The 15,805-nt window shown below is 50.2% G+C and overlaps 1 protein-coding gene across 3 annotated transcripts in view; it reads right to left on the bottom strand.

Moving 5' to 3' along the window:
• LOC147124728 (protein ENTREP2-like) overlaps positions 1 to 15,805 on the bottom strand; it is a 132,310-nt gene that overhangs the window by 20,591 nt on the left and 95,914 nt on the right. For all 3 annotated transcript variants that reach the window (XM_085992264.1, XM_085992247.1, XM_085992256.1), the window contains one exon: positions 14,752 to 14,862. In XM_085992264.1, the coding sequence (XP_085848390.1) occupies positions 14,752 to 14,862 (111 nt within the window). The remainder of the gene's footprint in view (positions 1 to 14,751; positions 14,863 to 15,805) is intronic.

Here is a 15,805-nt window from a genome sequence, read left to right as displayed (position 1 = left end):
CCAGCTATTCACAATATATATTGATGACTTGGATGAGGGAACCAAATGTAATACAGGCTGACTATCCCTTATCCAAAAACCTTGGGACCAGCTGTGTTTCGGATTTTGGAAATTTTCGGATTTCAGAAGGTATTATTTCAGACTGGGAAACTCTGAACATTAAATTAATTTGGTAATTAGTATTTGTATTTAATATAAATTTTAAAAGTTCAGGCTACCTCTTGCGACTGTTCCGTGTCTCATTCCCCTTCCTGCTTCTCTGTGCTGCCGCTCCCAGTCTGTTTACAGCTCCCCCTGCTCCGTATCTGAATTCCTTGACTTAGCGGGGGTCTGGGGCTCGACTGCCGCCGCCAGTTGTGGGAAAGCCGGATATCGGCTGACTCCTACGCTAAGCTGGCCCGCAAATCAGGTCAGAAAAGCATCGGCCGCGTCGGGTCATATTTGGCGCCACTCGGGTTATGTCGTGCGCACGACTTACGCTCCACAAAAAAACTTTCGGTTTTCAGAGGTTTTCGGTTTTCAGAGGTTTTCGGTTTTCAGAAGTGCGGATAAAGGATAGTCTCAAATCAAATCAAATCAAATCAACTTTTATTGTCATTGTTAGTGCACAAGTGCAGTACAACGAAATGTAGGCTTGCGGCTCCCGAGAGTGTACAATTTGGATTAGGACTCTTAAACATTCAACATACATTTATACATTTGGCTTGCAGTATATTAGCATAAATATGACCATAATAAAGTGCATTGGCAGATGTGCAGGCTTTAGTGTTTATTTGTGGAGTTCAGTAGGATGACAGCCCTGGGAAAGAAGCTGTTCCTAAATCTGGTCGTACGGGTGCGAATGCATCTGTAGCATCTTCCAGATGGTAGGAGGGCGAACAGACTGTGGCTGGGGTGGGTAGGGTCTTTGATGATGGACCGTGCCCTCCGTAGGCAGCGTTTCTGATATATATGCTCTATGGTCGGTAGCCGGGTGCCGGTAATGCGTTGGGCAGTTTTGACTACCCGCTGCAGGGCTTTCCGGTCATGGGAGCTACAGCTGCCATACCGTACCGTGATACAGCTTGTCAGGATGCTCTCTATAGTGCAGCGGTAGAAGTTAGAGAGGATCAGGGGTGACAGATTACATCCCTTCAGCCTCCTCAAGAAATATAGGCGCTGCTGGGCCTTCTTCACCAGAGAGGAGGTGTTGAGGGACCAGGAGAGGCCTTCTGTGATGTGGACTCCGAGGAACTTAAAGCTGGCCACCCTTTCCACCTCCGCCCCATTGATGTGGATGGGGGTGTGACTTCCGCCTTTGGACTTCCTGAAGTCCACGATTATTTCCTTTGTTTTCTTGGTGTTAAGGGCCAGGTTGTTGTCGGCGCACCACTTCACGAGATGCTGGACCTCCTCCCTGTAGGCTGACTCATCGTTGTTGGTGATCTGGCCTACTACCGTGGTGTCATCTGCAAACTTGATGATGGTGTTGGAACCATTAACAGCCACACAGTCGTGGGTGAAGAGGGAGTAGAGGAGGGGGCTCAGCACACATCCTTGTGGGGCCCCCGTGTTCAGGGTCAGGGGGGGGAGGTGTGGTTACCTAATTTGACAGACTGGGGTCTGTTTGTTAGGAAGTCCAGGGTCCAGTTGCAGAGGGAAGTGTTCAGGCCAAGAGTTTGGAGTTTGGTGGCCAGCTTGTTGGGGACGATAGTGTTGAATGCTGAGCTGTAGTCTATAAACAACATTCTGATGTAGGTCTCCTTACCATCTAGGTGATTCAGTGCCGAGTGTAGAGCAGTTGTGATTGTATCCTCCGTTGATCTGTTTGCCCGATAGGCAAACTGGTGTTGGTCAAGGGAGGCAGGAACACTGGCTTTGATGTGGGCTAAGACCAGTCTCTCGAAACACTTCATTATGATGGGTGTGAGTGCGACAGGTCGATAGTCGTTCAGACACGTCACAGCCGCTTGTTTAGGCACAGGAATGATGGTGGCGGTCTTGAAGCATGTAGGGACTACTGCCTGGGCCAATGACAGATTGAAGATGGCAGTGAAGACATCAGCCAGCTGATCAGCACATTCCTTGAGTACCCGTCCAGGGATGCTATCCGGTCCAGCAGCCTTTCGTGTGTTCACTCTGCGTAGAGCGCCCCTTACGTCGGAGGTCGACAGAGTGAGCACCTGGTCTACTTGTATTTCCAAGTTTGCTGATGACATGAAACTAGGTGGGATTGTGAGTTGTGAGGAGGATGCAAAGAGGCTTCAAGTCGATTTAGACACGTTGAGTGAGTGGGCAAATACATGGCAGATGCAGTATAACATGGATAAATGTAGGAAATTATCCACTTTGGTAGGAAATGAATATGATATGATTGGAATTACGGAAACATGGCTCCAGGGGGACCAAGGCTGGGAACTCAACATCCAGGGGTATTCAATATTCAGGAAAGATAGGCAAAAAGGAAAAGGAGGTGGGGTAGCATTGCTGGTTAAAGAGGGGATTAACACAATGTAAGGAAAGATATTAGCTCTGATGATGTGGAATCTGTATGGGTAGAACTGAGAAATACCAAAGGGCAGAAAACATTAGTGGGAGTGGTGTATAGACCCCCAAACAGTAATGCAGAGGTTGGGGATGGCATTAAAAGGGAAATTAGAGAAGCGTGCAATAAGGGCACAGCAGTCATCATGGGTGGCTTTAATCTACATATAGATTGGACTAACCAAATTAGTAACAATACTGAGGAGGAGGAATTCCTGGAGTGTATACGGGATGGTTTCCTGGACCAATATGTCGAGGAACCAGCTAGGGATCAGGCCATCTTAGACTGGGTATTATGCAATGAGAAAGGATTAATTAGCAATCTTGTTGTGCGAGGCCCCTTGGGGCGGAGCGATCATAATATGATAGAATTCTTCATTAAGATGGAGAGTGAAGTAGTTGACTCAGAGACTAAGGTCCTGAATTTAAATAAAGGGAACTATGATGGTATGAGACGTGAGCTGGGTAGGATTGATTGGGTAATGTCACTCAAAGGGTTGACGGTGGATAGGTAATGGCAAACATTCAAAGATTGCATGGATGAACTACAGAATTTGTTTATCCCAGTTTGGCATAAAAATAAATCAAAAAAGGTGACTCAACTGTGGCTAACAAGGGAAATTAGGGATAACATAAGATGCAAAGAGAGGACATATAAATTGGCCAAAAAAAGCAGCAAACCTGAAGATTGGGAGCAGTATAGGATTCAGCAAAGGAGGACAAAGGGATTAATTAAGAGGGGGAAAATAGATTATGAAAGTAAGCTTGCAAGGAACATAAAAACTGACTGTAAAAGCTTTTATAGATATGTGAAGAGAAAAAGATTGGTGAAATCAAGCGTAGGTCCCTTACAGTCAGAATCAGGGGAATTTATAACGGGGAACAAAGAAATGGATGACCAATTAAATACATATTTTGGTTCTGTCTTCACGAAGGAGGACACAAGTAACCTCCCAGAGACGTCGGGTAATATAGGGACTAATGAGAGGGAGGAACTGAAAGAAATCAGTATCTGTAGGGAAATGGTGTTGGGGAAGTTGACGGGATTGAAGGCCGATAAATCCCCAGGGCCTGATAATCTACATCCTAGGGTACTTAAGGAAGTGGCCCTGGAGATAGTAGATGCATTGCTGGTCATCTTCCAGAACTCGATAGACTCTGGAACAGTACCCATGGGTTGGAGGGTAGCTAATGTTACCCCACTATTCAAAAAAGGTGGTAGAGAAAAAGCGGGGAATTATAGACCGGTAAGCCTGACATCGGTAGTGGGGAAAATGCTAGAGTCCATTATAAAAGAGCATTTGGAGAGCAGTGACGGGATCGGACAAAGCCAACATGGATTTACAAAGGGTAAATCGTGCTTGACTAATCTACTGGAATTTTTTGAGGATGTAACTGGTAAAATAGATAAGGGAGAACCAGTGGATGTGGTGTATTTGGATTTTCAGAAGGCTTTCGATAAGGTCCCGCATAAGAGATCAGCTTGCAAAATTAAGGCACATGGGATTGGGGGCAAGGTATTGACTTGGATAGAGAACTGGTTGGCAGATAGAAAGCAAAGAGTTGGAATAAACGGGTCATTTTCCGAGTGGCAGGCAGTGACTAGTGGGGTACCGCAAGGATCGGTCCTAGGACCCCAGCTGTTCACAATACATATTAATGATCTGGACGAGGGAATTGGATGTAGTATCTCCAAATTTGCAGACGACACAAAGCTGGGTGGGAGGGTATGCTGTGAGGAGGATGTCATGAAACTCCAGTACGATTTGGACAGGTTGGGTGATTGGGCAGAAACATGGCAAATGCACTATGTGGATAAATGTGAGGTTATCCACTTTGGTGGCAAAAACAGGAAGGCAGATTATTTTTTGAATGGCAATAGATTGGGAGAAGGGGAAGTGCAAAGAGACCTGGGTGTTCTTGTGCACCAGTCACTGAAGGTAAGCATACAGGTGCAGCAGGCGGTTAAGAAGGCAAATGGTATGTTGGCCTTTGTATCAAGAGGGTTCGAGTACAGGAACAAGTTTCTCTTGCTGCAGTTGTACAGGGCCTTGGTGAGACCGCACCTTGAGTATTGTGTGCAGTTTTGGTCGCCTTATCTGAGGAAGGATATTCTTGCCATGGAAGGAGTGCAGCGAAGATTCACCAGGCTGATACCTGGGATGGCAGGAATGACGTATGTGGAGAGATTGTGTCGATTGGGCTTGTACTCACTGGAGTTTAGAAGATTGAGAGGGGATCTCATCGAAACCTGTAAAATTCTGTCAGGCCTGGACAGACTAGATGCAGGAAGGATGTTCCTGATGGCCGGGGAGTCCAGAACCAGGGGTCATAGTCTAAGGATAAGGGGTAAGCCATTTAGGACTGAAATGAGGAGGAATTTCTTCACCCAGAGAGTGGTGAACCTGTGGAATTCTCTGCCACAGAGGGCGGTGGAGGCCAGTTCATTAAATATATTCAAGAAGGAGTTGGATATATTTCTTAAGGCTAAGGGGATCAAGGGATATGGGGAGAAGGCAGGGACAGGGTACTGAATTTGGATGATCAGCCATGATCTCATTGAATGGCGGAGCAGGCTCAAGGGGCCGAATGGCCTACTCCTGCTCCTATCTTCTATGTTTCTATGAAAGACAGAAAGGTAGAGTATTATTTAAATGGTGATAGATTGGGAAATGCTGATGTACAAAGGGACCTGGGTGTCCTTGTACACCAGTCACTGAAAGCAAACATGCAGGTGCAGCAAGCAGTTAGGAAGGCAAATGGTATGTTGGCCTTCATTGCAAGAGGAAGAGAGTACAGGAGCAAGGATGTCTTACTACAGTTGTACAGTTGGTGAGACCACAACTGGAGTACTGTGTGCAGTTTTGTTCTCCTTACCTAAGAAAGGATATACTTGCCATAGAGGGAGTGCAGCGAAGGTTCACCAGACTGATTCCTGGGATGGCAGGACTGTCGTATGAGGAGAGATTGGGTCGACTAGGCCTGTATTCACTAGAGTTTAGAAGAATGAGAGGGGATCTCATTGAAACGTATAAAATTCTGACAGGGCTAGACAGACTGGATGCAGGGAGGATGTTTCCCCTGGCTGGAGTGTCTAGAACGAGGGGTCACAGTCTCAGGATACGGGGTAGGACATTTGGGACTGAGATGAGGAGAAATTTCTTCACACAGAGGGTGGTGAACCTGTGGAATTCTCTATCACAGAAGGCTGTGGAGGCCAAGTCACTGAATGTATTTAAGAAGGAGATAGATAGATTTCTAGACACAAAAGGCATCAAGGGGTATGGGGAGAGAGCGGGAATATGGTATTGAGATAGAGGATCAGCCATGATCATATTGAATGGCGGAGCAGGCTCGAAGAGCCAAATGGCCTACTCCTGCTCCTATTTTTCTATGTTTCTATGTTTTTTTCTATATAAATGCCAGTGGATGTTGTTGTTGTTGTCATTGTTGTTGTCAAGTAAAGCCTGAAAAGCTTCTCACAAGCTACAGCGGTGCTCAATTCCAGCTGCGTTCCTCTTGGTAAGGGAGTTAAAACACTGGATGTATTTTTAGTTTTTTGCAGGAGTCTTGACCCCCTGCCATTTGAAAAGTGCATGGTCAGGAACAGTCTCTCCTGCTTGGAACTCTGACTAACGGAACGGATGAGTCATTAAATGGAGCTCTCAAGCTCATTTTTTTTCCAAAAGGAAATGTGATTTCATGATCTTATGTTCCCAGCAAGAGGCTGAACTCACGGGGAGCACTTGACAACAACACCAACAACTTGCATTTATATAGCGCCTTTAACGTAATAAAAGAATCCCATAGGAGCGATTATCAGACAGAATTTGACACCAAGCCACATAAGGAGATATTAGGACAGCTGACCAAAAGCTTGGTCAAAGAGGTAGGTTTTAAGGTGTGTTTTAAAGGAGGAGAGAGGGGCTGAGAGGTTTAGGGAGGGAATTTCAGAGCTTGGGGCCCAGGCAGCTGAAGGCACGGCCACCAATGGTGTTGTGATTAAAATCGGGGCTGCACAAGAGGCCAGAATTGGACGAGCACAGAGATCTTGGAGGGTTATAGGGCTGGAGGAGGTTACAGAGATCAGGAGGGGCGAGGCCACAGAGGGAATTTAACATGAGGATGAGAAGTTTAAAATCGAGGTGCTGCCGGACCAGGAGCCAATGTAGGTCAGCAAGCACAGGGGTGATGGGTAAATGGAACTTGGTGCAAGTTACGACACAGAGTTTGGATGGGCTCAAGTTTACGGGTAGAAATTCATTAGGTTCGGGCGCAAAGCTGGCCGCAATAAGTGCCCGAACTGGGAGTCCGGAATTGGCCTGAACGAAATAATCCAGGCAAGCCGTCAGAACCTGTCGCACCTCCACAAGCAGCTCGCCCTTCTGTATGATCAAATTCCGGGCTGCCACACTTGCCAACAGCAGCTTCAGTAATGTCCCAATAGTGGGGGAAGGGTATGGGGGGGCCGTTCGTGTCAGTCAGTGGCACTGGTGTGATGGGGGTGGTGGTGGTGGGGGGGGAACACTCCTGCTCCTCCTGGCTCAGTATCAAAATGAATTGCGTGTGTGTTTTTTTTTAAGTACCTATTTGGTGGCGTCTGCTTGCTAGACCACATCCAGGCCTGCACAGCCTGAGCAGAGTAGGCCCAGCGCCTTTCCTAAACCAGACATTAGCCCCTCATTGGCACATGCGATGAGCCTAACACCTGTTTTAGTCGGACACTTGAAAAATGACCCGAACCAATATCATGTTCGACGTCTTTCAGGGGTCTTCAGGGCACAGTTCGATGGTCCCTGAAATTGGCCCTCATTGGGCCTGTTTTACACCCGTAAAATAGGTGCAACGAGGGCCAATTTCTAAGCCCGGATTTCTAACATATAACAATAGGCATTTAACTATAAATTGTTGTACTCTCCTTCATCCTAACAAGTAAAGCAATAGATGTGGTAGTGAGCATGTTGTGTAGGGTTGCCAACTATGGTTGAATGTATTCCTGGAGGTTTCATCACGTTGCCCGCCCCCACACTCCCGCCATTGGTCGGCCAACAGGTCCGTCCTCACGGTGTCCAGTCCCCACACTCCTGCCATTGGTCGCCAATCAGGTCCATCCTCGCGGTGCCCAGTCCCCACACTCCCGCCATTGGTCGGCCAACAGGTCCGTCCTCGCGGTGCCCAGTCCCCACACTCCCGCCATTGGTCGGCCAACAGGTCCATCCTCGCGGTGCCCAGTCCCCACACTCCCGCCATTGGTCGCAGAACAGGTCCGTCCTCGCGGTGCCCAGTCCCCACACTCCCGCCATTGGTCGCAGAACAGGTCCATCCTCGCGGTGCCCAGTCCCCACACTCCCGCCATTGGTCGCAGAACAGGTCCGTCCTCGCGGTGCCCAGTCCCCACACTCCCGCCATTGGTCGCCCAACAGGTCCATCCTCGCGGTGCCCAGTCCCCACACTCCCGCCATTGGTCGCCCAACAGGTCCATCCTCGCGTTGCCCAGTCCCCACACTCCCGCCATTGGTCGGCCAACAGGTCCATCCTCGCGGTGCCCGCCCCCACACTCCCGCCATTGGTCGGCCAACAGGTCCGTCTTCGCGGTGCCCAGTCCCCACACTCCCGCCATTGGTCGCAGAACAGGTCCATCCTCGCGGTGCCCAGTCCCCACACTCCCGCCATTGGTCGCCCAACAGGTCCATCCTCGCGGTGCCCAGTCCCCACACTCCCATTGGTCGCAGAACAGGTCCATCCTCACGGTGCCCGCCCCCACACTCCCGCCATTGGTCGCCCAACAGGTCCGTCCTCGCGGTGCCCAGTCCCCACACTCCCGCCATTGGTCGCCCAACAGGTCCATCCTCGCGGTGCCCAGTCCCCACACTCCCATTGGTCGCAGAACAGGTCCATCCTCGCGGTGCCCAGTCCCCACACTCCCGCCATTGGTCGCAGAACAGGTCCGTCCTCGCGGTGCCCGCCCCCACACTCCCGCCATTGGTCGGCCAACAGGTCCATCCTCACGGTGCCCGCCCCCACACTCCCGCCATTGGTCGCCCAACAGGTCCGTCCTCGCGGTGCCCAGTCCCCACACTCCCGCCATTAGTCGGCCAACAGGTCCGTCCTCACAGTGTCCAGTCCCCACACTCCCGCCATTGGTCGCCCAACAGGTCCATCCTCGCGGTGCCCAGTCCCCACAATCCCATTGGTCGCAGAACAGGTCCATCCTCGCGGTGCCCAGTCCCCACACTCCCGCCATTGGTCGCAGAACAGGTCCGTCCTCGCGGTGCCCAGTCCCCACACTCCCGCCATTGGTCGGCCAACAGGTCCATCCTCACGGTGCCCAGTCCCCACACTCCCGCCATTGGTCGGCCAACAGGTCCGTCCTCACGGTGCCCGCCCCCACACTCCCGCCATTGGTCGCCCAACAGGTCCGTCCTCGCGGTGCCCAGTCCCCACACTCCCGCCATTAGTCGGCCAACAGGTCCGTCCTCACAGTGTCCAGTCCCCACACTCCCGCCATTGGTCGGCCAACAGGTCCATCCTCGCAGTGCCCAGTCGCCACACTCCCGCCATTGGTCGCCCAACAGGTCCGTCCTCACGGTGCCCAGTCCCCACACTCCCGCCATTGGTCGCCCAACAGGTCCGTCCTCGCGGTGCCAAGTCCCCACACTCCCGCCATTGGTCGGCCAACAGGTCCGTCCTCGCGGTGCCCAGTCCCCACACTCCCGCCATTGGTCGCAGAACACGTCCGTCCTCGCAGTGCCCAGTCCCCACACTCCCGCCATTGGTCGCCCAACAGGTCCATCCTCGCGGTGCCCAGTCCCCACACTCCCGCCATTGGTCGCCCAACAGGTCCATCCTCGCGGTGCCCAGTCCCCACACTCCCGCCATTGGTCGCCCAACACGTCCGTCCTCACGGTGCCCAGTCCCCACACTCCCGCCATTGGTCGGCCAACAGGTCCATCCTCGCGGTGCCCAGTCCCCACACTCCCGCCATTGGTCGGCCAACAGGTCCGTCCTCGCGGTGCCCAGTCCCCACACTCCCATTGGTCGGCCAACAGGTCCGTCCTCGCGGTGCCCAGTCCCCACACTCCCATTGGTCGGCCAACAGGTCCATCCTCGCGGTGCCAGTCCCCACACTCCCGCCATTGGTCGCCCAACAGGTCCATCCTCGCGGTGCCCAGTCCCCACACTCCCGCCATTGGTCGGCCAACAGGTCCGTCCTCGCGGTGCCCAGTCCCCACACTCCCGCCATTGGTCGGCCAACAGGTCCGTCCTCGCGGTGCCCAGTCCCCACACTCCCGCCATTGGTCGCCCAACACGCCCATCCTCGTGGTGCCCCACCTTCCCACGGCCAATTGAAAAGTGAAAAAGACTTCATCACCCAATTGGATGATTCTGCACTATCAGTCAAACTGCATTTTTTCCCATCTGCAATATTTAAAAAACGAATAAACAGAAGTGTTCAAAGAAAATGAAAAAAAAGCACAATTTGTTTAATGCTCCGATGATTTTTCTCCCTGGTGTTGCTCGCAGCCAGTGTCCTGGAGATTAATCTTCAATTCCTAAAGACTCCAGGGCAACCCTAATATTGGATCTTGTCACTCTACACATTGTGCCTGGGAAATGGGTTGGGAGGTCTAGGTAAGCTGCTTCAGCCCACCCACCTAACTACCGTCAGGGAGGGGTAGCAGTCAAGGATCACAAGCTTCATCAACTCTTGAACACCAACGCCCCTCCGGAACCTTCTTCCCTTTCACTTTCCTCTGAACCCCCTTCTCCCAATCTCACCCACTGCCGCGTTTTCACTATCCCCTCTGGCCTTCCCCTCTGTGACCCCGAACGATCAGTCCTCAGCAAAGGCCTGAGCTTCATCCCCTTACGCCCCCACCTCAATGAATTTCGAGCTTAGCACGATGTTGAGCTCATTTTCTGCCGCCTTCGTCTCCGTGCCCACTTCTTTGGCCAGGAGTCTTCCCCCCGCATGGCTGATCCTTTCTCCCACTTTCAGAATTCTCGTCCTACCTGGACCCCTCCCCCTGGCCTCTTACCCTCTCTAGATCTTTTCATTGCTAACTGCCGCCGTGACATCGGCCGTCTCCATTTCTCTGCTCCCCTCTGAACTTGCAGCACTCCATTCTCTCAGATCCAACCACGACATTGTCATTAAACCTGCTGACAAGGGTGGTGCTGTTGTTGTTTGGCGAACCGACCTCTACCTAGTGGAAGCTGAACGCCAACTCTCCGACACCTCCTACTACCTCCACCTGGATCATGACCCCACTACCGAACATCAAACCACCATTTCCAAGACTGTCACTGACCTCATCTCCTCTGGAGATCTTCCCCCTGCTGCCACCAACCTCATAGTTCCCCAACCCCGCTTCTACCTCCTTCCCAAGATCCACAAACAGGACTGCCCTGGTAGACCCATCATTTCAGCCTGTTCTTGCCCCACGGAACTTATCTCTTCCTATCTCGACTCTATCTTTTCTCCACTTGTCCAGTCTCTTCCCACCTACATCCGCGACTCTTCTGACGCCCTCCGCCACTTTAACAGTTGCCAGTTTCCTGGCCCCAACCGCCTCCTTTTCACCATGGACATACAATCCCTCTACACCTCCATCCCCCACCAGGATGGCCTGAGGGCACTCCGCTTCTTCCTTGAACAGAGGCCCAACCAGTCCCCATCCACCACCACCCTCCTCCGCCTGGCTGAACTTGTTCTCACATTGAACAACTTCTCCTTTGACTTCACTCATTTCCTCCAAATTAAAGGTGTTGCTATGGGTACCCGCATGGGTCCTAGCTATGCCTGCCTTTTTGTGGGATATGTGGAACGCTCTTTGTTCCAGTCCTACTTAGGTCCCCTCCCTCACCTCTTTTTCCGGTACATTGATGACTGTATCGGTGCCGTTTCTTGCTCTCGCCCCGAACTAGACAACTTCATTCACTTTGCCTCCAATTTCCACCCTTCCCTCACCTTCACATGGTCCATCTCCGACTCTTCCCTTCCCTTCCTCGACTTCTCCGTCTCCATCTCTGGGGATAGGTTATTGACCAATATTCACTACAAGCCCACCAACTCCCACAGCTACCTGGACTACACTTCCTCCCACCCCGCCTCCTGTAAGGACTCTATTCCATTCTCCCAGTTTCTCCGTCTCCGCCGTATCTGCTCCGATGATGTCACCTTCCACACCAGTGCTTCCGACATGTCTTCCTTTTTCCTCAACTGAGGATTCCCTTCTACCGTGGTTGAGATGGCCCTCGACCGTGTCCGTTCTATCTCCCGCACTTCTGCCCTCACCCCGCCCCTCCCTCCCGGAACCACGATAGGGTTCCCCTTGTCCTCACCTTTCACCCCACCAGCCTCCACATTCAACGGATTATCCTCCGCCATTTCCGCCACCTCCAACGTGATCCCACCACCAAACGCATCTTCCCCTCCCCTCCCAGCATTCCGTAGGGACCGCTCCCTCCGAGACAACCTAGTTCACTCCTCTATCACCCCCAGCACCCCTTCCCCTGGCACCTTTCCGTGCAAACGCAGGAGATGCAACACCTGCCCTTATACCGCAACCCTTCCCACTGTCCAGGGCCCCAAACACCCCTTCCAGGTGAAACAGCGATTTACTTGTACTTCTTGCAATTTAGTATACTGTATTCGCTGCTCACAATGTGGTCTCCTCTACATTGGGGAGACCAAATGCAGATTGGTTGACCGCTTTGCAGAACACCTCCATTCAGTCCGTAAGGGTGACCCCGAGCTTCCGGTCTCCTGTCATTTTAATTCACCGCCCCATTCCCACTCAGACCTCACCGTCCGCGGCCTCTTGCATTGTTCCACGGAAACCCAGCTTAAACTCGAGGAACAGCACCTCATCTTCCGATTAGGCACTTTACAGCCTTCCGGACTCAATATCGAGTTCAACAATTTCAGATCATAACCTCGGCCCCTATTACATTTTAATATATTTTTTATCCACACCTTTGTTTTGGCCCTTCCCCCTTTTTTCTCTCCCACATGGCAGCTGTCTCTCATTCTGCCAGCGCATTTCACAATTCACACTGCATCAATTTAATAAACTTCTGGAGCCGTCTTTTGTCTCTTTACTAGTCCTATCACCATCTCGTCTCATCTTGAATACCTCTTAATGTCTCTTCACTTCTCTTTTGTTCTTTCATCCCCATTTCCCAGCCCCCAAACTGGCCTTTTAATCTGTTTCATTTCCCGTGCTTTCTCTCAGTCCTGACGAAGGGTTTCGACCTGAAACGTTGACTCTATTTCTCTCTCCACAGATGTTGCCTGGCCTGCTGAGTTTTTCCAGCATTTTCTGTTGTAGCAGAATCACTACTTGCTCTAAATTTTTAATGTAAAAAATGTCTTCATGGGATGGATAGTACCACAGCATATTATAATTACAAAGCACAGTGCTACGAGACTGGGTCAACTCTGGCCCATCCCAATAATTCCATACACCATCACAGACCTTGCTGATAGGGTGAGATGAAGAGGGGTGGGAGGAGGCTCGTGTGGAGCATAAACACCGGCACGGACCAGTTGGGCTGAATGGCCGGTTTCTGTGCTGCAAGTTCTACATATCTATCCTCTTTTGTTCTTCCCCCGTACCCGCTCCCGCCACATCCCCCTTTTCTCTGGCTCTGTACTTGCTTAAAAACTGTTAAATCTCTTAACATCTTCCAGTTCTGATGAAAGGTCACTGACCTGAAACGTTAACTCTGTTTCTCGCTCCACAGATGCTGCCAGACCTGCTGAGTATTTCCAGCATTTTCTGTTTTTATGATCGGTTGTAACCCCAGCCATGGCGGTCTACTGCTGAGCATGGACAACCCTTTCTTTAAAGGTTTTATGTGGGCCTCAGGGGGCACATTCTTATATAAAACTTTATCTTTGGGCCGTTTGTTTTTTATTGAGCGGCCTCCGGTGGCCCCTTTAAAAACAGCTGGTTAAGCTGCTCAACACTGCTGCCAATAGGCAGAGCCTGTCGGATTTCTCGGAAGGGGACCTTGACTAGGCGTCAGGCTCCTCGTTTACATATTCCAAGGATGAGACGTTAAACCGAGGTCCTGTCTGCCCTCTCAGGTGGACGTATAAGATCCCATGGCACTATTTCGAAGAAGAGCAGGGGAGTTCTACCATTATTTATCCCTCAACCAACATCACTAAAAAACAGATTATCTGGTCATTATCACATTTCTGTTTGTGGGAGCTAGCTGTGCACAAATTGGTTGCCATGATTCCAACATTATAACAGCGACTACACTTCAAAAGTACTTCATTGGCTGTAAAGCACTTTGGGACGTCATGGAGTCATGAAAGGCACTATATAAATGCATGTTCTTTGAAGTTCTTTAAAGGTTAAGCATTGAAAATTGGAGAAAGATTGATTCAATTGCCTCAAACACATCAAACACCAGAGGACAACTATAAACCAGGATTGTCTGGGAGCAGGATTTCTACCCTGCCTCTCAATTAGAATCAATGTGTGATACGAAGAGACCAAGAGAGGGGAAGAAAAAAACTTAACGCCCTGCTTGAAAAAGAAGTCAATAAATGTCTATACTTTTATTTGTCAGATTGTTCAGTTATGTGGAGAGATTAGAGAAGCTGGAATTGTTCTCCTTAGAGCAGAGAAGGTTAAGGGGAGATTTGATAGAAGTGCTCAAAATTATGAAGGGTTTAGATAAATAAGGAGTAATTGTTCCAGTGGCAGGAGGGTCGGTGACCAGAGGACACAGAATTAAGGTGATTGGCAAAAGAGCCAGAGGAGAGATGAGGAGAGATTTTTTTACACAGCAAGTTGTTGTGACCTAGAATGCACTGCCTGAAAGGGCGGTGGAAGCAGATTCAAAAGTAACTTTCAAAAGGGAATTGGATAAATACTTGAAGCAAAACATTTTACAGGGCTATGAATAAAGAGCAGGAGAGTGGGACTAATTGGATAGCTCTTTCAAAGAGCCAGCACAGGCACGATGGGCCGAATGGCCCCCTTCTGTGCTGTGTCATACTATGATTATTAGTAAGAATATCACACCAACAAATGCTAAATCAAAGCATAACACTCCTTTATGAATGGGGCTTCACCTCATTCAATTCAATTCTAGCTCTTCAGAGGTGCACTTAACAGTTCAAATCATTGCCAATATTGAATCCCATTACCAGAGTCAGTCACCCCCATAGCGCTAATCGATATGAGACATCCCCACTGCACTCACCAGCTTACAGTCCACGATGCCAGATACAAACTGAGCACTCTGGCATGAGAGAACGAACCCGGCCAAGTTCAGCAGGATGCAGACAACAGACAGCAGGATGAACAGGTTCACCTACAGCAAGAGAAGACACCAGTCAACAAAGGTTCACTTTTCCACCAGTTTAACACAAAATGACATGGACATCCACGTATTCCTTCAAAGGGGAAATCAGATAGTGGCTTGCAAACGATTATCAAAAAGACTGAACCGGCTGGGGCTTTTTCACTCTAGAAAGGAGAATGCTGAGGGGCAATGTTCCCCTTTAACAGGCTGCGCGGCCCATTCAAATCTCCGCGCATGCGCGTTTTTTCCATTCAAAAGCCGGTGAGCCGGCTGCGCGGGGCCTCCAGACCGCTGCACAGCTGCGCAGTTTAACAGGAACATTGCTGAGGGGTGACCTGATAGAGCTTTTTAAGATTATGAAAGGGTTTGATAGGGTAACCACAGAGAAGCGGTTTCCACTTGTGGGGGCCAGGTTGGTGGGGGGGGGGGGCGGTGGCAGGGGGGAGACTAAATCTAGGGGCCATAAATATAAGATAGTCACCAATAAATCCAACAGGAAATTCAGGAGAAATTTATTTACCCAGAGAGCGCTGAGAATATGGAACTCGTTACCACAGGGAGTGGTTGAGACGAATAGCATAGACGCATTTAAGGGGAAGCTAGATAAGTATATGAGGGAAAAAGGAATAGGGTGGAATGAAGAGGGGTGGGAGGAGGCTTGTGTGGAGCATAAACACTGGCACGGACCTGTTGGGCCAAATGGCCTGTTTCTGTGCTGTACATTCTATGTACTGGTGGGAGAACATGGTAGGGACCTCGATAGTTCAAACTCTGAGCTCCGAAACTCAACAGCAACTCTGATACAGCAAAAAATGGAGAGTGAAAAGGCAGTCAGTAACCTTCAGCACCAAGATTTGAAATGCGTGAAATGACAGGACTGGATACCACAAACTAATTTTGAAAAATATGCCACAGCTTGAATAATTTTTAATTGAAATTGCAGTTTGGGAAA

This window comes from Somniosus microcephalus, chromosome 1 (genome assembly GCF_052327205.1).
Source record: "Somniosus microcephalus isolate GS21.2 chromosome 1, FLI_Smic_1.0, whole genome shotgun sequence".
Lineage (NCBI taxonomy): Eukaryota > Metazoa > Chordata > Chondrichthyes > Squaliformes > Somniosidae > Somniosus > Somniosus microcephalus.
This window is presented reverse-complemented; position numbering and strand designations above follow the sequence as displayed.